Source organism: Thermobia domestica, chromosome 2, assembly GCF_964235325.1.
Source record: "Thermobia domestica chromosome 2, izTheDome1.hap1.1, whole genome shotgun sequence".
Classification (NCBI taxonomy): domain Eukaryota; kingdom Metazoa; phylum Arthropoda; class Insecta; order Zygentoma; family Lepismatidae; genus Thermobia; species Thermobia domestica.
The window spans coordinates 203,290,386-203,315,576 of NC_137455.1; the positions used below are offsets into that span (position 1 = coordinate 203,290,386).

General features: G+C 33.2%; 1 protein-coding gene across 2 annotated transcripts; it reads right to left on the minus strand.

Moving 5' to 3' along the window:
• On the minus strand, positions 1 to 24,708 carry LOC145678363 (RAB6A-GEF complex partner protein 2). 2 transcript variants are annotated; one of them, XM_081748424.1, is made up of 8 exons: positions 24,435 to 24,708; positions 19,120 to 19,247; positions 14,852 to 14,959; positions 13,345 to 13,494; positions 10,149 to 10,261; positions 8,469 to 8,621; positions 5,327 to 5,504; positions 1 to 950 (listed from the first exon to the last, which is right to left on the minus strand). In XM_081748424.1, exons 1-8 carry the CDS (start codon positions 24,548 to 24,550, stop codon positions 733 to 735), a joined length of 1,164 nt encoding a protein of 387 aa, XP_081604550.1. In that variant the 5' UTR covers positions 24,551 to 24,708; the 3' UTR covers positions 1 to 732. The 2 variants fall into 2 exon arrangements, with proteins under 2 accessions (XP_081604550.1, XP_081604549.1); XM_081748423.1 differs by having other exon boundaries at positions 14,852 to 14,974.
• Between the last annotated feature and the right edge of the window lie 483 nt (positions 24,709 to 25,191).

Consider the following 25,191-nt stretch of genomic DNA (forward strand, 5'->3'; position numbering starts at 1 on the left):
TAAAAAATGAAATAAACATTTATTTATGAAAAAGAACAACAACAGTAAAGAAACAGCATAATAAGAGAAGAATAATCGGTGCTGCTTTTGTCGTTTGAATGTATGTCAGTAATTATATTGACTCTGTAGAAACGATTAAGAAATATACCAGAGAAAGCAATGTGTCAGCAATTAAGAGATAAGATTCACAAATATGCATTAGGCGCTCATCAAAATATGACTTCGATGAAATATACACATCAGGCAAATCTAGACTCACAAACGATACATTTTGTTGAATGACGAACACAAATAATTGGGTACACTGCCTCAACTTCACTTGGGAGAAGACAAATATAAATCACTATAAAACAGCTTATAAATATTTCCTTTCCAAACTATTAGGCCGGTCAAAGGATCCAATTAACTTAGGAAGAGTCTATCCCTGGAATATCAATATGGATTCCTATTTCATTACTCTACAAGATCCGGATCGAACGTGTAAAAGTGTTTTTTGAGTAATAACTTTTTTTTTTAAGTAACCACTTCTAGTTACTTGGAAGATCAACTTGAACATTAACCACACCCATATGCAGTAACACCACTTTTTTCGTCTTGGACTATCAAAAATAATCTACCACATGAAGGCGCACTTCATTCGCAGTTCCACACTGTTATCTATATATGCAAAATATATACATAAATTATAAATAATTTCTTCAAAGTAAATAACTGTAGAAATGTACAAATTGATCATATAATTACGCTATACTTGGACTGAGTTTGTACACCTTGCGATACATGTAAGGGTGTTGTTGGATATATTTTCATAGGTAAGTTCCATATCATTGTCTCAATATTTAATGAGGAAGGTCCCTGCCATACATCTATACCTTCAGACGGAAGAGATTGGTTTCTCACGGGAGTACGACTAGTAACGAACTCAAAATGGAGTCTCCACCGAAGAGTGACTGAAACAGAGAAAAGATAATGTAGAAGTACAAAGGATATGAAACAAACATTAAATATAGTGACTTATGCACAGTATCAACACTTCTATTTATTCACCATATTATATCCGAGTAAACGCTGGCTGCATCTCATTTTTGAATTGCACAAAATTTTTCATCTGGGTGTTTTAATAAAAGTTTAGGTTGAATGGGGCTTTTCTGCTACTTACATACAGTTCGAATATTTTTCTTATAATTGTGTTTGTTATTTTTTAATCTGCGTATCAATCTAAACTTTCATTAAAATACCAAAATGACGAGTTACATGCAACCCGAAAACTAAACATAGTGAAGACTTACTCAAAATATAAGAAGGAGTGGCGAAAAACAATCAGTTGATTGAGAACATTTATGAATGAAGAAAACAAGCATACAGATGCAACAGGTTAATTTAAATTTGTTTTCTCTGATACACTCGTCAAAAATAAATGAACGCGGACAATTTAAAGATCACCATCAAGCAGTATGTAGAATATACTCTCTAGAATCCAACTTTCTAAAAATAAAGACTATCTCCCCGGATGCGTAAAGATATGCATCTCTCTTCATTTTACTTCTTCGTACATATTTTATAATATTCCTATTTCTCCTTTAAATAGTTTCTTGCATCGATTTTCCTGAAGTCTCGGATTAAGACTATTGTTTTGGATCAGGGTCTACTAAAATTCCAAAATGAAATTTCGTGACCTTTCCTCTATCAAACCATAACATTTCGTAACATTCAAAAACTAATAGCAGTACCTATATTCTTTAGCACTTATTTTTATCTTATCTCTACTTTCAAAAGCTGTTCCCTGGAGCAACAAAAACTTGGTTGAGTTCAGTGGAGTTGAGTTTAACGTCCCATTCAGCAGCGAGGATACATGAGACGTTGACCTGGAATCCGAAACACATGAGCTACCACCGAGAATCGAACCGGACGTGTACGCTACAAACATGGTGTTTTCTCACATCACTTTTAATATATTCACTGTATATAATCTATTTTGTTCAATAACTAACCAACAGCAAACATTCACAAAACTTAAAATTACATATTTAAATACACATGATGTACATATATTGACAAGCAATGCTTCAAAAATGTCACATTGATTCTAAACAGTTGTACTGATGGATTATCTTTCTTTTTTTTTTTTTAAGTTGGATAATATTGTTTTATTCTTTTTTGAGCTTTTTCGATCCAAAGCCGAATTGTATACATTCTTGGCGGTGAATTTTGACGTTTTTATAGAACAAAAATTTCCAGTCACTACTTATGTTTGTATAGATTAACAAACAAAAATAAATAAAAAAAAAAAAAAAAAAAAATCGTGACCCAAAAGCTAAATTTCTTGACTTTCATTACCGTTTTCTGATTTCGTGACTTTCGTGATCGATAGACACCCTGTGTATCCTTTGATTTGCACGATATCAAGAAGTAGTAGCAAGAAATCTTCGAATTTAATAAAAGATCTTAGACTATTTCCATCAAAGATCACTATAAATACAATTACAATATGTGAACGCAGAGAAGTTGGGAAGGCAAAACAAACATCATAAACGTAGATGACACTAATAAATTATGTGGTATTGGTGAAAATTATTTAGAACAAAAGACGCGATTCGTTGCACAAAAAAAAGATCCTTTCAGTTTGAACTTCATTCCAGAGTTTTCGTTTAGCATAAAAACAGACAGGTTCTAAACAATTACTTTAGTTTTAATATTATAAATTCACAACTACCACAAAAGATATTGAGTATCCTGTTTTCTACATGTTCTTTGCGACTTGAATCAGGCTCTTGCTTTCTTCTCCTTATTTTTACAAAACAAAAGAAAGAAAAAAAACAGCAGCACCAGTATCAAGAAAATGCAAAAACAAAAATGACAGGAGTGTAAAACCAAAAGGGAGTAACACAATTCTTATTTAAAGTTCCCATTCGTATATGCTGCACGTGTGCATCGTATAACAGAGGATGTTTCTGACCATAGGGTTCAAATGTATTTCAAATTCAAACAAATCAACTTTCCTAGGAATGATGTCCTCTGAGAGACAAATTCTAATGTTACCAGGAAGGTGAACAAAAAAAAAAAAAAAAAAAAAAAGTCCATGTACTGACTAAATACCAGCCCCCACTGGTTCACCGACAGCAACCTGCAAGATTCTCGAAAATGATGGTATGGTGCGATGTCTAGTCTATTCCCCGAATCAATACTATACACAGAAATTTAACACCATACGTTAAGTGATGAAATGATGCCAGAACTTGTGATCGAGGAGAGTCCTGAATAATTTATGTAAGGCAAAGCACCACTTTATAACGTAGCAGTTGTGTTGTACAAATTGTACAGATGCTGTTTTAGAAGGGGTCTGTTGGATCGGCATCACGGTTATCTTACTTTGATCCGATAATCCTTTGCCAAAGCGTTGTTAGCAGTGATCTGCGGTTTGTAAATTGCAACCCGACTGAAGATGTTTAAGTTGTGCAACTCGCGTCGGACTGTGATTGTCACAATAAGCTCCTCCAGATGCCGACTGAGTTCCGCACTTTCCCTCATTCGCTCTACGATCCTTTGTGATAATCCTCTTTACTGAGGCTTCCCCTCTGTCCACTATTTTTCTTCGCCCATGTTGTTTTGTTTCTTCAAATTTAGTGTCTCTTTTCAGTACGAAGGTTATATGAGACATGGACCAACAGAAGGTGGAATCCGAGTCACCATATACATTCAAGTTTTAATGTTCTTCCGCTAGGAATCGAATCTGAGACCCCGTGTACCCAAGGCACGCGCTAGTCACTAGACCAGTGGGCAGGACTTCGCTTATATTGTTTACCATGAGTTTTGTAGGCTATTATTACCACTGTTCCTCACGACACACCCAGCACATTTCCAACTTATATCAAAAACCGCACACCCACAATTTGGTCCCTTTGAAACTCAGAGAGGTATTCCAGTTTGCATCACTGCCCGCTTCAACGCACCTATTTATTCTACATCGCCTGACTACATTTATTCTACTGATAATCACCAACAATCGCCAGGTGCTAACACGTATCCTCAGTTACCACTTCATATATTACATGTTGCGAACTACAGATGTTTCCATTATTTTGATCATTATGTCATACAGCTTTTTTAGAAAAAAACAAAACTGTATAAGAATGCGAATCAAGACTTCATTCAGATCACGAGTTAGTCTACTGGAATTTGGTAAAGACTGAGACAGTGGTTTTGTTCCTCTATTCTTCAAAACTGGAGAATTTATCTGCAGAATTCTTCAAAATTTCCTTAATCTATCAGGTCTGACAAAGTGGCAGATTTACCAAGTTTTACATATCAAAATTTATCCATGACACCTGAGATTTTATTCTTCCTGTTCTTCCTAACGCAGTATGCAATAAACTTCTGTTAACAATATGAATGACTTCAAATGTACAGTTTTGCGCGTGGCATGATTTCCTGTTCATACATTTTCAGTCACAACTACATTTCTCATTGTTATATTTTATACGCAGTAACTGTTCGCTAATACTAATATAATTATGACAAAGGAGTGATAAATCGACACAACAACTTGGGTAAAAGGATAAAATACGGAGAACTCGATACAATACAGGACGGTCGATAACCCTACTATCTAGTATATAAAATACAAGTTGTTTCGGGAGAAATAGTAGGTATGGTGAATATGGGTGTGTAGGTGCTCATTCTGGGTAATAACAATTTTCAAAAAAATATCCTATTTTCAACAGATTCGTAGATCAGGAGTTAGAATTGGCTCGTAAAAGCATTGGCTCATTTATGGAGATTCTATTTATATTTAGTTTCTGTTTTGAATGATGCGAAGTACTGACAAGCTGTCGTTTCAGGAATGCTCCGACTATGAAATGTGCACAATTTCTTCTTGCTGAAGAAAGATGTCGATCTTTGAACTCCAATAATAATTGCTTTGCAAAAATTTTACAGAATTCTACCCATTTAAAAAAAAATGGTAACAATATTCCTAATCGAGTTACTATCGGACAGTTTGGATTATTTTTATTTTTTTATTTTATTTTATTTTTTAAATATAACATGTGACTTTTCGACAGAGAATCACTTATTTACCACTTATATGTTTTACGCGTCATATAAACAGCTATTGAGTAGAAACAACGTCAATATCTGTTCATCTCCGAATCTGTTGAACATGTGGCACACGTTTATGTGAACTTTATTCCTAATGCAATCAGTATTTTTATCTAGTAAAATATTTACTATTCCTGCTGAAACGTTCAATGTCAAGCGAATATCATATTTGTTTTCGCCAAACTTATAATACTTTCTCAAATATAATATTATAAAGTAAAATGTTTACCTAAGTCAGTACTGAAGGCAGGAGTAAGATGCAAAGGTATTGGAAGAACCAACTGGCATTGTTGCAGGCTGAGACAAACTTCATGATACTTATTATATGAGATAATTGCAGGAGTTTGATGGGACCATCGTTGACAATTCGGTACGATTTCTTCTTCACATTGTAAAGTAACAGAAAACTAGATTAAAAGAAGAAAAGTGATGTCATTAATTTGAAATTCTCTTGTATTGATAATTGAACATCTTTTAATTTACATTTTTTTTTAAATTTCAATGTCTGAAAACTAAAACTTCTCTAGTAGACGTAATTTTTTTATTTATTATTATTATTATTATTATTATTATTATTATTATTATTATTATTATTTATTTATTTATTTATTTATTTTATGTGTACATCAACTAAATACAAGTAAACCATTAAGTTTAAACCACATACGAAGTATGATCACACACGCGAAAACGTAACCAATTATTAAATAGTATAAGCATTTCAATTTTTCTTGAAGACAACTTGTACTAATTCCCACTGAAGAGGAGCACCACAGGATCTTAAAAATATCCACAATTCTTAATTAAATATGCCAGTTTTAAGCAAACACTATTATTATAAGAAAGGGGATACAAGGGATCAGATTACAAAACGGATGAAGCGATACTTCCAATGTTTACTTGATAATGAATAGGAAACCAGAAAAAAAAAAAAAGAAGAACAAAAAAGAAGTATCACCCTATGGTACCAACTGAATTTGTTAAGTGTGTATTTACAGTAACCTTCTGCTGGATGGCACTGATCGTCTCTCTCTCAGCCAAGTGCTTACTTTCTGTAAAACTCGACTGTGTCCATCTCCTTCCTCTTGCTACTATTCAACTGAGTTGCAAACAATTCATCAAATTTTCCCATCGCTAAGTCACCCTGCAAGCTTAACTTTCTTCCTTAAAAATTTAATGTACCATGGTTTGTTAATCAATCTATCTATCTAAATTATTCTGTGCTTTATGTAAGGCTTTACTTTCTTTAAAATAATGTATACTATTATGTTTAGTTTCTTGAGAAGTTAGAGTTTCCGCTTTTGGCATCTCTTGGTATATTACTTCTATCAAGGCGAAACAACCTAACATGGATATTTCTTCTTGAATTACCTATATTGACTATTTTTCGCATGTGCACATCACTTCATAACCACTATATTAATATAACGCTTACTACACAATTTTGCTTATTGGCTTGTAATTTAACTATGATTAGCTTTTTTTAAAATGATTTAACGTTATCTCAACATAATATTACTGTTCCCCTTTATACTCATTCTTTTTCACTATGTTTTACAGAAATAGTATATCTTTTTTTAAGATTCTAATCAAGCAAAGATTGTATGCAAAATATTGCTCTTTCTTACGTTGACTATGGATTTTGCAAACCATAGTCATACATAAGCGTTTGCACACGATACCGACAAAATCGGTAGAAGTCCCGACAATATCGTTGCCGGTGATGAGCGAAGTAATCGACACACACGATATATTCTGCACTGTGTTTCTAAAAATCTTTTCCATATATGAAAAGAAATGAAAATAATGATAATAATCGGGAAAATTATTTTTTAAAACAAGGACTATAAAAACTGTTCTGAAGAGGTGTGGAGGACGGTACAAAACTTAGAAAAAATAGGCCTATGCCTAAACTTGTTTAGATTTAACAGTGCCGTTTTAAATAGATTTCGTAAACATATTATTTTCGTTTCGATGAGAATTGATGCTGCGGTACATTGCAAACTATATTAGTTTTAATTTTTGTTGAAACACTGTTACATATGGTACGTATGTATATTATTTTGTTTTCCATGCAATTAACACTAATATCATAGTAGATTAAATGGTAAGATTCGAATTAGTAATTTTGTTTTACATTGCTCCATACAGAAACTGGTGCAAATCTCGGGGAGACGAGGGGGACTTGTCCCCTCCAATCTTGGAACTGAAGGGGATTGCCCCCCAATAATCCGATTTGAAATGTGTTTTCTGGGGGAGAAATTTGATGATTTGTGTCCGGTTGTCACAAAGGAAAGTGAGATGAAATTAATGTCCACTCAGAATAAGCCTCAAATCTGCCCGCCTGTATAATATGGGAACGATTGATTATTTTAACAAAAGAAACACTGACCAAAGCTTAAAACACACTTTATTTTAAATTATAATAACGGTTTCGGATATCTAACATATCCTTCTTCAGACAATATCGAAAATAAATGAAAATACAGATGTCCGTATTTTCATTTATTTTCGATATTGTCTGAAGAAGGATATGTTAGATATCCGAAACCGTTATTATAATTTAAAATAAAATGTGTTTTAAGCTTTGGTCAGTGTTTCTTTTGTTAAAATTTTATACTTTATTTAATACACGGATTAGCTACTCCAAAACAGAGACTGTAAAAAAATAATAATAATAAGCTGTTCCGAAGTTGTTTGTACAAGATAATAATAATAATAATAATAATAATAATAATAATAATAATAATAATAATAATAATAAAAGAAGAAAATTCCAAAGACAAGAAACGAAAGAACACATCGCCTTGTCACTCACTCTCTTCATCTAAACCACTGGCCGGCAGACATTATCGGCCGCATGTGCATTCAACAAGAAAACATTGTCCCCGACAAAACCAGTGTCGGCGATATCGCCGGCAATATCCGGGGCTTGGCCGACAGCATCTGCTGTGTCGGAGGATCGGCCGATAATGTTGGTGGCGTGTGCAAGCTACGATCTGAGTACACTGAAGTCGATTCCAAAGCCAACATTATCGGCGCTTCCACCGATATTATCGTTCCCGTGTGCAAACGACCTAACATTTGAGTGAATGGACAACTTCAATTTATATTTAATAAGCAACATTAAGATTTATGCAAAGGATTTTTTGAAAATATGTCAGGGAGAACATATTCTTTAAGTTCGTTTGATCAGGGTAATATCCACAAAAATTTCGCCTTGTATTTTAGATAACTTCTTAGATAATTAGACATAACTGGTACTACTAATTCATGAACATTAATTGGGAATATTTAACACAATTGTCAAGAAAAAAGAAATACAAGTATTATTACAAAATGTAGTCCAAAGAAATTTAGTAAAATTATACCTGAACACAGGGTACGGTAGCTTCTGAAAAATCGAATGTGCCCACAATATCTTCTCCAAGCTTATATGACTGTTTGAACAAACAGAATCTCACCACTTTCCCACTACTATTGGTAATGTTGTAGTAATTTGGGCTTCTTCTCGCTGTTATATTCTATAACAGATAAATTCAAGATGTTAGTGAGTTTGCATAAGTAACAAATAAACAAATAAAAACTCATAAACAAACTTAAAAAAGCTTCATTTTCATACTCAATCTGGGCAATTTAAAAATGCCACGCCTTTTGTTACCATAAAATTCTCTATTCCAAATTTTCTCACTCAATATCATCTTTGCCTCATCTTTCTTTAAAAATTCATCAATCACTTTATCCTTTACTTACAACGCACCCGGATCTTAAGAAAAATAAATAAGTAAAATAATTAACTAAAACTTCCGATCCAATCCAAAACAATTTATTGAATATACACGCTCTCATTGCCAAAATTAGTCCATGAAACACTTCACCGAGGAAATGCCAGAAACTTTAGGTTCACGTCTCATATAACACCGCTGCTGAAAGCAGCGTTAAACTCAAAATCAAATCAAATCACCAATACTTCTATAACCGTTCTAATTCTTTACCTATCTGTCCAACAATACATACTACATCATAAAACAGTACATTCAATAACACCTTCACCTAAGTATTCTCAATATCCTTCCTTCAGTCTCTACCTCATCCCTCGGAAAGAGGTGGAAATACATTTAATTGCCATTCTATACGCAAATCAAACTTCTGGTCTTAATTGCCTTACTGCCTCAGCTTCATCATATTCTTATTACTTTTATTTTTTTATATATTTACTTTTCACTTCGTGTATTTTGTGTATATGATTTTATACTATATGTATAATTATTTTACTTATTTATTTAATTATTTTTTATTAATAGATAGACTACCCTATAGTGCATTTTTTCTGGTAAACATGATGCAGGTACTCATTATGAATATGTTAGTCTATGTTCGTTCTAACTGGCCAAGAAAGCAAGCGTCAAAATGTAAATCAATGGAAGAAATTAGAAGGTGAATCCACCTATGGATCGTATTACCTTTCAAATGCATTAAACATACACTTAGTCCAGTCTTCCAATCGATGTCAATTGAAATTTTTTTATAAATACAAAAACTAAAAATAGCTACACAAAAACTAAAATAGCTTTAAGGATAAACTTCGGAAAAACGATGCCGATACTGCGTACCGCCAGAAAAAAAAAATACTACTACTTTCCATTTTGCAGACACAAATTAATTCTTCCTTCTCTCACTGGCCAAACGTTTTTTTTTTTTTATTTTATTTTTTTTTTTATTTTTATTTTTATATAAATCCATTTCCACTAACATCTTATCATTTTCAATCTGGAGACATTGAAGTAACTCTGGAAATCATTAAGATGCCAGAAACAGCATCAGACTTCTCTTCTTTAATATTTATTTATTTGTTTTAATTCTCCCAGTCTGATGAAGCATCTGCGAAAAAACTCACAACGAAGTTTATTTTATCTTTATTTATTTATTTACATACATGTGTTTGTGTAATAGTGTTTTTAGCTCCTTTCTGATAAATAATTTGTTTTCGTATGCCCACTTACGTATCCCTCTTTTTCAATAACATTTATTATATTACACATTATAAATACCTGTAAAAGTTGCAAAGCTATATCCAACGGGGTTTCTTTTTGTTGATTTTCTAAAAATGGATTACTTGGAGCTAAATCTTCACTATCACCATACAGACTGGATTCCGTAAACCCTACAACGAACAGCATAAATCAATCATTATTACTGACCATTACCTATAACTGCAATTAAGGAAATAGAGATTTACCTACTTATAATAACATAATACTTATTAATATTTCAGAAAAATATTTCATGAAGATTCCTAACTTAATGAAGACGACAAGAGTTTACTGGATACGCTTTGGCTCTTAATATGTAGCAAGTCGCATTAAGTAGGCATTATTTTTCCTAATTTAAAAGAATGTGACAAATACGTACATACTCTGACTCATTAAAAAAACATTATTATTGCGATTAGATATGTCCAATTATTATAGTATTCAGATTTTTGAATATTCATTTACTTTAAGATAAACCATTATGACTCAGCTAGGCTTTTTATTATTTGTACAAAATCATCGATTTTCTCTCAAGAAATTGATATTGGTCAAGAGATCTGTCATGTAGATTAATAACGCTTAATTACACATCGCATGGAAAACTATGCAGGAAGACTAGCTAGTAAAATAAATGCAATCTTCCCGTAATATTTCTATATTTCTTTTGTCAAGGAATCTAGGCTTTGTGAATGTCAAAAATAATCTTGCATATTTGTTTTTATCTTCTGAACATTTGAAAACAATGTACCTATTGGACATACTATTTCCTCTGGAACTTTTAAGCCGAGACCTTTCAAGGTTGTGTGTTATATTATGTATACATCCTTTCTTTGCTAGTGACCTGACAGGACCCACAAAGTCTAATTATTCAAAGAAAAGTCAGGAAATGGCAGAATGTGCTCCTTAGCGTTCATGTGCGTGTGTGACTAATATAATTTCGCGCGTTGGGATTACATTGTTGATTTTTGACTAGTGATAGTATGGGCTGATATGTGAACATTATTTTCTGTATTATTTGAAGCTACCAATATACATGGAATTCTTTTTGTACTTCATCAGGAACTTAAGTTTATATTTTAAATGTATGATTAACAGAAATAGTCATTACAAATATTTATATATTATTGTGTGTGTTACAGTGTAAAATTACTGGTGGACCATAAAGTCCCGTCAGGTTTATACGCAGTGGTGGGCGATGTTAGGATTTTCCCTTCGAGCCTACTCATTGTTTGTTATATTTTAAATATAGATTGCTAGTAGTGATATCTATGTAAAGAACTGTACCGAACTCATAACTAATTTATATTCTTCATTTACAATATACGCGTAGAAAGGGGACTAAGGGGCACAGCTCTCTAGTATAATAATTCTACCATACGAAAGCTTACATTATTAGGGATCTACGGTAGAGCCTTAGCCCTCTATACTTTCATGGTGTTTATACAAATGATGTAGAGGTCACAAATACTGCCGGACGTTTGTTCAGGCTCTTCACACTTCCTGGTGTCGCCATAAACAAGTGGGGAACCGATCAAGAGAAGAAAAACATCACTTTTAGTAAGTAATGATATCAGACTCCAAAATCGATTGGTACGTTGGCTGCAATCCGTAGACAAAAGGAGTAGATGTGAAATATGTACTTTGAAGCAGATTGAATCCAGAGCACATTAGAAATATACAATGTGCAAGGGTTTTCTATGTGTAAATGTAAAGAAAAACTGTTTGTTTAAATTCCATCAAAAGTGACTAAACCAGCGTATATTGCTTTCCAAATTTGGGTTCCAGCATAATAAATAATCATTTTCTGTATTCAGATATTGTTAAAAGAAACCAATATTCATTAATTTGAGTATAAAAATGTGAAGTATCTAAAAATAATTTACTTTTAATTTCATATGACTGGGTAGTGGTGCATGCTGCCTTGAAATTCAAGTACTATCATCTTTCTCAACTGTTATTTTATGCTTATTCAAATAATAATAGAAAGTAAAATAATCACAAATGATATGTAAAGTAGTGAAGAATAAACTCGGATGGTTTAAATAACCCAAAAGTTTTAAATTATTATAATAACATCCGTAGCTTTATCTATATAAGACATGGAAATAAAAATATGTTACAATTATATGTTAGTCAACTTTTGCCTGACGGGACTTTTAAGTCTCGGATCCCCAAAATCTACATAAAAGAATAAAACACTGAATTTGCGTGATTTTTTTCTTAAAGTATGCTAGTTATGACTAAAAGAACTGAAAATAAAATATTGGTGGAAAACAAAAAATTTGGGTAATAAAGGGTTAAGGAATCATTATACCTTTGTAATCCGTGGATAGGAGTTCAGTGTAATCAACTTAATTTCTCAGTATAACCAACCAACTTAAGTTAATAAATAGTTCTGTCCAATAAAACCTGGCATTACTTTCTAAATGAGTTGGTCGGTCAGACTGCCTTTTTCCTTGTCTTTACGTTAAATCACATTTGTTATAATTACTGAAATTCTATTTACTGGAAATTAATGAGATAAGGCAATTTACACAAGTGAATCCATTTGTTTTACCTACTCGAAGATATTAATAGCAGATAATAGTACTAAATATTGCATAAAAGTTAAAGTAGTTCAATAGGTAGTCAATTACTACTCTATACACTCAAGGCGCACTTTCATTTATACGGCAAATTATTTACAATCGACCGTCAAATAGATTACATTTTTTAGAGGATCTTGTAAATTTGTGTAAATTTTATCTATTCGACGTGTGTGCTTTTAGGTTTGAAACTATACTCGTCTCAGCTTGATGATTACTCTCATGAAAACTGTAATTCAGAGAAAAGAAAAAAAAAAAACGACTAGAAAAAGTCACTCTTGTAGTTAAAGTATCGTTCCCAAATTCAATTGTGGGATTAACGAAATTCGAAACAGAATATCTGATTTCTACAAACGTCAAATTCTCAGTCTTCCCACTGTCCTAATTGCCAGACGATGTTAAGCAAAAGACCACGATCTTTATGAAATGAATTCAACCTTAACTATGATATATGCATAATCAGTCTGTTAAACAGCAAGAGAATCATTTAGTATACTTACGTTTAGTTATTAGGTTGAAAACAAGAGTTGGCAAACAAGTGTTTGCAATCTCTCGGTTTAAAACTAAAATTATCAATTTCCAGAAAAAAAAAAGTGTGTGTTACTACTGTTATTAGATATCACTCTTACCATTAAGTACTAGAACTCTTATTGGAACTCGCAGAAGTTTAATTGGTGAATTCACACGCTGAGTACCAACTGTGATTTTGTAAGAATACTTCACTGCTTGTCCTCTGTATGACGGTGGTGCCTCACTTGGTAACACCTCACGGTAAAGAACTGAAAAAGAAATATTCCTGCCTTCATTTTAATGTTTATACAAATAAATATAAAAACAAAATAAAAATTACTAAAATGAAATTCGTTAGAGCAAAAATAAATTACGAGGACAATTCCGGAAAAACCTGCCGTTTGGTATCAATGACATACACTTGCAGATACAGAACTTTTATTATACAGATTAGAAAAGTTCAACATTACATTACTTTCCAGCATGTTCACCATTCAAATTGAGGCACCCGTCATAACGTTTTACAAGGTTTGAAATTCCTTAATAATAATAATAATAATAATAATAAAAACTCCCGCCTGGGAATGAAGCCACTTGCTAACAGCATTGTGAAGCGCATTGCCATTGTCGAAGCACTGTGACGCAAGCCACTGTTTCATATGCCTGAAGATAGAACAGAAAGTTCAGATATGATGAACCGACGGACTTCACGGACAGTTTTGTTCAATTTCCTACACGAGTTCATTTCTAAGTACGGATGGGCATCCACTTCTTGCTGCATCGTGTACATCAGTTCGTTCATCTTTGAACAAACACGTACGACATCTTCACTCATCACGTACGTCTGTAAACAGCAAACAGTTCGCACACTCAGAAATCATATTACTGCACGCTCTTCACATTTGGCGGGTTTTTCTATTGGAGCATTCATTTTCAATTGTTATAGCGGATGAGTGAACTGCAACACAACCTTCTCTTTCCATTACCCACTGTCTACTGCTCATAGTGCCAAAGGACTGACGTCGCTCTTCCAGGCAACAGGCATATGCGCAAACGGTCTTTTTTTTTATTATTTCGAATTGCCTCACACATTTAATATATACAAATATATAAACCAACACGCTACATTGATTCCATACTGACATGTAAAAAGATCTCCCGGCAATTAGGCCTACGAAATAAAGACTGGCCAGATGGCTTTTAGCTGGGTAACGAGGGCCAACACATAGACTCCCATTGTTATTATTACTAGCTTTCTAAGTAGTTCATCTTTTACTTGGTTATACCAAATTACCTCACCTACTAAGACTGTAATTAACCAGTACACACACTGACGTACCACATATGATATTAACTTTTACGTAACTAGTTTTTTCCCAAAAGACTTCGTCATCTCCAAATTACCTGCACGCTAGCGGCATCTTTTGGCGGCAGGTAGGAGGAAGCACAGCTATCGATAGAGAATGAGAAGTCTTGCATTTATAATAAGGGTTAAGAGTATTTCAATATTTTTGTCTAGATACTTATGCAACCCATAGCTCTTAAATGTTTTCAAGTTCGCATACTCACAGACTGACATTTTATTCTTTATAATAAGGACTCATTAATTGAGTGTTATATACTTACATGATCTACTCTCCCCAGTTGCTAGTCGCAGGTCACAAAAGAGGATCTTGGGTTTCGTAGTGAAGACAACATGGCCTCTCTCCCCTCGGCACGGAGCGAAAGACGTATCTGGAAGCAAACCAACTACTGGGGTTCATCAAAGTTTCACAAACATTTTTAAAGAATATTTACTATAAATATAATAGAAAACAGCACAGCGATAAAAAGAACAGAGTAGTTGCTTGGATTTAACTTTGACTTCCCAACACATATCCTCAATTTAATACGATAACTACACATCAAATAAATGGCAGCTTTAAACTTAAACTAGAATAATTAAAAATCTCCAATTTTCTAACTTTTTTTCCTATTACTCTTTTTTAGTTCTAAAATCAAAACGTCAAATGGAATCTGACAAAACAGTATCAAAGATATTTTTGAATATTAAAGATGAATGTGCCGTACAGTTTAACAAAATCTTGAATTTTCTTAATCTTTTAATGAAAAAATACTTGAAACAATTACGAAGTTCCGACCAGGGTTAAAAAAGGTTTTTCTGTTATTTTTCCCCATTGCGCTCTCCCAGTTTGTAATATTAACTCTTTAAAAAATGTGCAGTACCACCTCGCAAAAAATGGCCCTGAAGTTCACTTACAAAAGTCTGCCTTCTCCTTGTTAGTATTTTTGAGGTGAAGGAAATACTCAGGTTGCTTAATGTCGCTTAAAGTATAATACAATATTTTCTTTTTTGAAGGTGATATTTACCATCAGGTCGAAATTCCAGCTATGGGGAATCCATCACCACCTTTATTGGCCAAATTTGGTACTTCATATGTTTGAAAGTAAGCTATTACAGATATGTAGTCGAAGTATTTCTCTTGTACAAGGAAAATCACAGCTTGATTTCTTACTGAATAAACTGAATAGTATCCATAGTAATTTTAGACTTACAGTAGAAAATAAAGAGCAAGGCAAACATTTATCTAGATTTCAATATAAGGAAATCTAATAACAAGTTAATTACCAGTGTCTACCATAGTCTACAGACTGCACACAGCACATCCATTATAAATCCGCTCATTCTGCAAATACCAACGCGAAGTTTTGGAAGAATTTCTTTTTATGTGCTATTCGACTTATCTGTCTGGAACCAGACTTACAGATACAGATTAACCACTTATTGACGCTTGGTAGTGTGAACGGTTATCCAATTCCATTATTAATTAACTGGTATGGTATAGCCAAGTTAAAAGGAAGTTAAGTTCTGATTGACCTGAAATCGATACAAATGACATAAAAAGGATAGGATTACCTGCTTTACCCAGACTGACATCTGGATTGAATAAGATTTATACACAATACGGTTTCCGTACAGCCTTGAAATCCCCCAAAACTCTAGAAAAAACATCACCCAATTTGAGAGTTACTACACGGATCATAATGCGAAATCAGGTATCTAAAAATTAAAATGGAGTTGGCATGAGAATTATTTGAGAAAAACCAACAGAAATCTCAAGGTACGTGTCAAGGAATATATTAAGAATTCAAAAGTGGAAAACCTGGTGACAGACCTATCGAAACATTTAAAAGAAACTCAACACAAGAGAGAAGATTCAAAAATTGTATTGGAGCCAAAAATGAAACAGAGAGACTCGTATTTCAAAATTAGTTCATTAACCTTTTTAAATTTTGGGTTTTTCGAGGCATTTCGTAAACTTTCACTCAATCAGCTATTGCGTCAAGACTATTTATCGTAGGATCATGGTTCATACCTCGTTTAGTTCGGAATGAAGCAATGTTTCCAACTGTATCAGTCAAATTTCCCTATTATGTACCTAAAGCGGGAAAAAGGACTTTTTTTTTAATTCTCCGTTTATCGCGAATTACTCCCCTCAGGTACATGACACTAATATGCGAATGGTACCAAAAAAAGAAAAAAAAAACTTTACTTTACTGTGAAGAGAATGAGATACGAAGAATGGTACGAGATAAATAGCAATAATGCTCTAGCCAATTTACCAATTTTCCCCGAATAATTCATTTTCAGTCAATTTTTATTCAATCAGCTTCAGTATAAAGATCATTCATTATAGGAACACGAATCGTACCTCGTTTTCTTCGGAATGACTCGGTCTTTCCAACGGTACCACTCGCATCTCGGTACCATGTACTCCCAGGAGAGAAAATTCTCTAAAAAGGTAATTGTTGAAGACAAAAATCCTTTTCCAAATTTTGGGTTCCTCCCGGCGTCCCCTGTGTTAACGCTCAGGTCCCAAAATCACCTGAAACATACTACGTAATGTATGTAATACCTGTACAAAATTTTCATCTTATACCTTGAAAACTGAGGAGAGAAAAATATTTCCCTATTTGTAAAGAATATCCCACGTCCTTTTTATCATGACAGAGAACAAGATATTATATAAAAATCTCCTGAGACATCCCTAATTAGCATGACTATGAATAGTACCTCGTTCTGTTCGGAATGAATCAGCCTTTCGAATGGTACACTCGCATGTCGGTGCCATGTACCTGAGAACAAAATTCCCTCAAAAATGTGAAATTTTTGTGAAAAAATTCATTTTTACAAAGTTTGAACCCCTCTGGGCGCCCCCTGTGTTAACTCTCGTATCTCAAACTCACCTAAAACATACAACATAGTGTATGTAATATCTGTACTGAATATCAATACGATAAATAAGGATGTGTCAGAAAATTTTTGTGTTTCTGTCATGATATAGCAGAACGAGGATATTCTTTACACGTAGGGATATATTTCTCCCGCTCTCAGTTTTCAAGATATCAGATTGATATTTTTCACATATATTATATACACTATGTTGTATGTTTCAGGTGATTTTGAGATACGTTAACACAAGGGGCGTCCGGATGGCGAACATTTTATAAAAGGGATTTTTTTAAATCCCGTTTTTAGGAAATTTTCTCTCTTCAGGTGCATGATACAGACATGCACGTAGTACCGTTTCAAACGCTGATTCATTCCAAAGAGAATGAGGTAAGATTCATGATTTTAGGGTAAGTAGTGATAATACTATGGATGCTTAAATAAAATAATTGACTGAAATGTATAAATAGGGGAAAAATTCAAAAATTGAAATTTTCTTTACACATCCCTATTTATCCTAGGATAATGATTAGTACCTCGGTTTGTTTCAAATGAGGCTAGGTTTCAAACGGTACCACTTGCATGTCCTTATCGTATACCTGAGGAAAGAAATTCCCTAAAAAGAGAAATTTTCTTCTTTAAAATCCCTGTTTCCAATGCAGACGGGATTTTTCCGCTTCTGGTACATAATAGGAAAATTTGAGTGCTACAGTTGGAAACATTGCTTCATTACGAACACGAAGTACGAACCATGATCCTAGGATAAATAGGAATGTCAGGATTTTTTATAAAAAAGCTATAAAATTTACCCTTTTTCCTTCTTTTACATTTGTGACGTCACTGCCCCCAGGCATTGCATGCGTGACTGCAAAATGCCCATGAAACATATTCTTTGATGCCTCCACGCTTGAATGAATGCAAAAACCCGATGTGACGAGCTTTACTAGAAATTTATAAAGCAAATTCGCCATAGTCGATATATAAGCCATAAAGTGTAAAAGGATTAATTTAAAGGAATCAAAATTAAATTAGGCAAAGGATGGCTAAGTGATGAATGGGAAGCAGTAATTACAAAATACGCAGAGCAGTACCAATATGAGTTGGCAATCTTCCAGTACTAAAGAACAAAAGAATGAGCAAATCAACTCCGTTATATCGCAACTCGCACCACCATCATTTGATATCTGATCGTTCTTTTTGACAAAGTGTTTCTAACAACGAACTTCTCTTGGCAAGTCCATTCCTTTATTATTTTTTTTTTCCTGATACTTTTTATTTTTATTCTTCCTGGCTTTATCCTCCGTGCCCAAGGCTTCATGGTCGAAAGTAGAAAGTTTACACGTGCAAATAGTATTCAGAAATTCCACAAATCTATATGTAGAATGTTACTTAGCTTCATTTCTCGATCAATTTCTTTACACACTGTCAGAAAGTTGTTCTTTAACGGACAATGTGTCAAAGTAGCTCCTAATTAACGTACTATGTACATCGACCGCACGTAAGAAGTAGTGAACTAGTCAATCTTGCCTTTAAAATATAACTAAGATTGTGCAGTAACTACTAGATAAGAATAATTACCAGTAACTGCAATTTTACTATCACACCGCCACAATAAAGAAAGAATTCTCTGGATAATCTTTAGAAAGGAAATAAGTCAAATTACCTGTATTTGATGTTGCAACTTCTTCAACAGTTGCCTGTCCACTCTGCGGGTATTTGACTTTTCCTTCATTCACTGTACATAAACAATGAATCTGAGCACTGGCCCATGCTAAATTCTCAAAGGCATCACTGCAAATATAAGTGCAAACTATTACTTTATGCACATAAGTCAAAATAAATAACTAATATCTCAATATGTGTTCTGTTTGTAAGAAATGACTTTCGGTTTCATAAGAGACTAAAATTTGATATATTTCCGGTTATAGGGTGAAAATATATTAGTAAGAAATGTCTGCTGTAGTAACTTAGCTATCTGAAAAATATTCAACGTGGTGATATTATTCATAATTACTTGTATTTGATTTCACATTATAATAGCAGACACAGAAATATATATGATTGGCCAGATTGCATGAGCGAAACTATGCTTCGTAGATAAATTATGGAATGGTACTTCCGGTTAGAAATGAGAACACTTTATTTCCTTTATCACAGAAGATAATAATAATAGCGATTACCTTAAATTATTTTTCTACACATAAATAATGAATGTGAACTTTTTATAAAAATGTGATTAACATAGTATGCTATAACAGGGTTCTTACTGATCTGGAGAAATCTATTTGCGTGACTTCACCCTGACTTTCTCTGACCTTTGACAGAAAATTCCCTGACTTTCATGACAGGTGTCGGATGACGTTGACATATAAATAAGAAATAAATAACGGTGAGTATATATATATATATATATATATATATATATATATATGAGAACATTTATTTCATAGACATAAATGGTAATCAATTGCTCATATGTACATTTCACTTATCTCCGATAACATTGTGAGCAACGTCCCATACTGTGATCATTAATATCTACTCATAAACGTCTGACAATCAATTACTCCGAAGATACGATACTTCTTATACATTCATTTAATAATGACAAGGCTCTTTTAAAATATCCATATCCAGTTTCAATAAAGAGATGTTACTTATCCCATACTGCAATTGTTACTGCATGTACAAGAAAAAAACAGCAATAAAAAACCAAATAGGTATTATAATGGTTGTCTAAGCTGAAACGTACAATTAATGTCAGAAAAAATATATTTTACAAAATTTCCCTGATTTCCAGTCTTTTTCCCTGACCTGCACCATTCCCTGAGTTTTCCTGACTTCCCTGACCAATGGGAACCCTGTATAACTACACATCGAATGTAAGTGTTCTGAATATTAAACCCGAACATACAGCCAGCAGTAAATCGAATCTCAGATCACGCACAAAACAGCATACATGCTAACCACTATACTACGTTTTTGCATTTGCAATCAATTATGATTACTTTCTACAAGCTAATTATAGACGGGACAGACAACTGCAATTAAGACATCCATAAATAACAACTAGCATGCACACAGAAAAATTACCAGGCGAAATATTTACTATCTTACACCTAATGACCAGTTGGCAATATCTCCTCTTCTATCTATTATTAAGCGCAAAACGACCACAACATAAAAATACTCTTGACTGATGATTATAATTTACATTTAGACGAATATATTAGGAACAACTATTTAATACTAGCAATGCGTCTGGAATTAATATATTGCAAATTTGAAAACACACATATGTTGTCTAGTTTATTCAATTAGTATTTCGACTGAATTATATTTTACTGTAATGTCGCACTGATGCTTAAATTGTCTGGTTTTATAAACACGAAGATTTATTTAATATTTATGCGACTAAGTTATTAACAATACTAGAGATTCCCTTAACAGAGAGAAAAAAAAAAATCCCATGTTTTCTGTAATTTACAGCACGAAACCCATTTCATTTATTTACTCAGTATAACCAACATATTTGTCAGTTCAGAATACATATCTATCACTCAGAATACTCTATTAGTTTTTTTTTTCACCTTTCTAAAACAAAAAATTCTGTACTGAAAACCAGAGAGAAAATTACCACAAATTTCAAAGTAAAACATAACAGAAACCTGAAGACGAACTGCTAACATTAATATTTTTGAGCTCAGAGGAATAATGTTTATCCTAGTACCAGTTGATTCTAGTACATATATCGCGTCCCGTGAGCGATATATAGCAATATTTTTTATTTACTAATGATGCTTCTTCTGGATTATTTTTAGTTAAACGCGGGAAATTTACTAATGTGGTTTCTTTAATTGCAGGCTTACATGAAGTAAGCCTCATTTTTCGGGATCAGATTAATTTTCCATTGAGTGCAAGAATGTAAAACAGAAGTATACTGAATTCTTCAAGTAACCACTATTATTGTGCCAAATTTAGTGACGACAAGATCACTACTACTTCAACTACCCCTCCCTCCAAAAATGATATATTCATTTACACGCAGAATAGAACCATTCAATTACTGAAACGGCTTTTGACTTTTATTCATTTGTGTTTTACTGAATTCTTGTTGCAGTTGCTGACTTCCATAAACAATCGCCCTGTACATTTTTCAGTTATTTTTTATACATGAGAATATATATTTGACGACATTGATCTAGAATTACAGAATCTACAAAAAGCTAGAAATAAACACAATTATAATTTTCCTGATAACTTTAAGTACGTATCTGAAAAATGAGGTAGTTACTTTCAAAAAGAATGCCTATACAGGATATATATATATCCATATGGATCGCTACTGGCCACAATGCCATTAGACCTACAATCAGGGTTGGCAAAAACCATGGTTTTTATTTAAAAAACCCAAAAAAAACGGTTTTTTTGGTTTAAACCAGGTTTTTATGGTTTAAATGATTTGCTCTATATATTCATATCATATATGGACAGAAATAAGTTTGTTTCGCCTTGATGTTATTATGCAACAACCGGGTTATGCTGGAAGGGGTCACATAAGCTTAAAGCGGAATAAAAACCGCTTCTCGAGTTACATCCGAGAGAAATTGTCCTCCATTTGAACTCAGAACCAGGACTAATTGGCCACAAATGCGATACGTCTGCCGACTCACTCACGAAGGAATCCTGACAAAAAAATACGTTATACTGATCTTTACATACTTCTTAATATAACTGTCAAGAGTCATTTCAGAAGGACAAAAAGATAAACAGTTGCACAAGTGAAACCATTACACAGAATTACATATGAACAATTTCAAAGTACTACGGAGTACAGAAGAACTAATTTAGTTCAAGTTAGTTAACAACGATTTTTATTGGTCCAAATTAAAGAAATACACCGACTTAATCTGCATATCAATAAGAAAAATGAATAAAGATACGAATTATTTGAGTCCACTTTGGCTCAAACTCATTTATACATAAATAGATACCAAAAATACTTATTTCACTAAATGCCTCTCGTGGGGTCTGTATGACCCCCCCCCCCCACACACACACACAAAGTACGGCATTTTCGATGTATTTTATCAATAGTAAACATTGAAACAAAACAATATTTAGAATTTTTCTTCGATTGCAATTACATAACAATAATAACAACTACAAAAAAAAATCACAAAATAAACTTGTAAAAAGAAGTTGCTTTTGTAGTATAATCTTTTTGAGTAATGAATGGGGAATTTAGGTCTGAATATAATACGAATAATATACGGGAGTGAAACGTGATAACCCACAAATGTGTGTTCATCAAGATTTTACAAACACTTACACTTTTACGAACATTTTTTGTTTTTTGGTTTAAACCAGCTGGTTTTTTTGGAAAAAACCAGCTGGTTTAAATTTTGGTTTAAACCACCTTGGTTTAAACCAGCCAACCCTGCCTACAATATAATTTAAATCGGAATAAAGTCTTTTAAACTGTGAAAATTAAAATTTAAAAAAAAAATTAAAACCAAAAAATATTGGTTAATTATTTAACGAGTAATTCTAAGGCTGAAAATGTATACAAAAACACCTCAGTTTCTCAAAATATAGAACTATGATACCTTTTCTACCAAATTCTAACTAAGCACCAGAAACTATGTGATTCTGAATAACAACTGAACACACGTTTCAGAATCTACAAGAAAGTGAAAACCAACAATAGCACTGTTCTATAAATTTTAGAAAGTTTTAGTATTGAAGAAACGCACAGTTCATTTCGAAATATTTCAGTTTAACGTCCCATGATTATGCTCTTCACGCTAACGGAGACGAATGACTAAGGTAACTAAGGATGATGAAAGAATCACTGGAATGAGAATGTGGGGGAAATTGGAGTACCCCGTGTAAAACCACGGACACTATGCTGTCCACTACAAACTTAGTTGGCCTGGAACAGAACCAAGGATTCTACGCACCAGAGTTACGCATTCTACAACTGAGCTACTATGGTCCCCTATGCAGCTTCTTTGAAATATTTATAGGATACTGAACCCGACAATGACAATGAAAATACAGAATTAGTTTTTGTTTGCAAGTTAAGAGAGGGAAGAGGAGGATAGAGAAATTTAGGTATTTCTGAGATTTCAATTATTGCACTTCAAAGTATTTTTATTACGTTCTAAACTTTTTCACATCCGCGTATATTATCTTCATACTACTTTTTCGTACAAAAGGTGATGTCATTCATCTTCAATAGACTACGATTTTTTTTTTTTTTTTTCTTAACAAAACAACTCTCGTCATATGCACAAGGCCGGATTAAGGGATGGGCACAGAGGCCTCCACACCGTTCAAAATCTCAATTGGCTATCTAAAAAGAAACATGAGGATACAATCATCACCATAATATATGAAACATGTTCCCTTAATTTTCCTACTGTATTTTCACAGGAACGTATTAGGTGAAGTCAGCAGGGACCACATATTTTTTCTACTCCGGGCCTCCAGATTGGTTAATCTAGCTCTGCGCATGCGCGATATTCTTTGAGAACTAGTGCGGATATCTGGAATCATTTGTTAACAAGTGCAAGGCAAATTTATACCATTTCATAACGTTAAGTTATTCACAGACCACCTTTGATGTAAAGGTAATCGTCGATCTCCTTATCCTTTTAATTGAAAAAAAAATGAATTAATTTTATCCCTGTTACGCGATAAATTTCAAATGGCATACATGCACCAATAACTAGTATGTTACAGTTGTTCCACAGAATGCACTTATTGATCATTTAATCAATACATTTTAATATTAAAAAAATCGGTGTGTAATTTTAGTACATTTGAATGATTTTTAGGTAGAGAAATCATTCCTTTCATTGATCCTTTCATACAAACATTGCAATCACAAACTCGACCATTAAATATGGCACTGATTTATAATTTCCATATTTCAAATACAGCGCACTAAATGGATTTTGAAATAAAAATCACCTGTTGCTTTGTGATCGCGAACGAGAAGTTGGATTACGAAATGTCACATAAATTTCTACAGTTTCCCCTGCTAAATATACGTGTCCTCTCACCAATTTCGCAGTAACTTCAATCATTTTGTAAACATTTATCAACAAAATCACTCAACTATACGCATAAGCGTTTACAGATTAAACTTCATATAACACTAGGAGAACAATTCCCGCACAACTTCATATACAATTTACAATTTGATACACAATGTTCCTTGACCCCAAAACACAGATCACATAGCCTAACGGCAAGATTGGTAACTACGTGGAAAAACAAGCGTATCAAGTTCGTCGCGCTTGCAGTGACATCTACTCTCGCTGGCAGGATAATGTAACTACTCACCAGCAGTGTAACTATCCACCTAAAGAATTCACCAATATAAGCAGTAGATCCATAGGCATAGAAAAGTTCAGTCAGCCATATATAGGCCTACGTGTATCTTTGCTACTCAATTACTTCGTTAAACACACAGAACCTAAATCCAACAAAATTTTAATTTTAGATAAAAGTTAGTAAAACTATTATTTGTGAATATTGATATTCGAACACTGAAACTTTTAACTATTTACCCTATAATGTTATAATGTAACAAACCTATTTTCTGGAAAATACTAAACCATGTAGCAGCACTTCTTTCCAATCGGTAATGACACAGCCGCAATGAAGTCATCCATACTGCTTTAAAGAATGTCATATATATAATACAACAAGCAACATATTATAA

Coding starts and splice junctions, on each gene's coding strand:
- LOC145678363 (XM_081748423.1), bottom strand. CDS start 24,550: ATGATTGAAGTTACTGCGAAATTGGTGAGAGGACACGTATATTTAGCA. Junction 19,248..24,434: donor TCGCGATCACAAAGCAACAG/GTGATTTTTATT, acceptor TTATATTTGCAG/TGATGCCTTTGAGAATTTAG. Junction 5,505..8,468: donor CTACCGTACCCTGTGTTCAG/GTATAATTTTAC, acceptor CTTTTAATCTAG/TTTTCTGTTACTTTACAATG.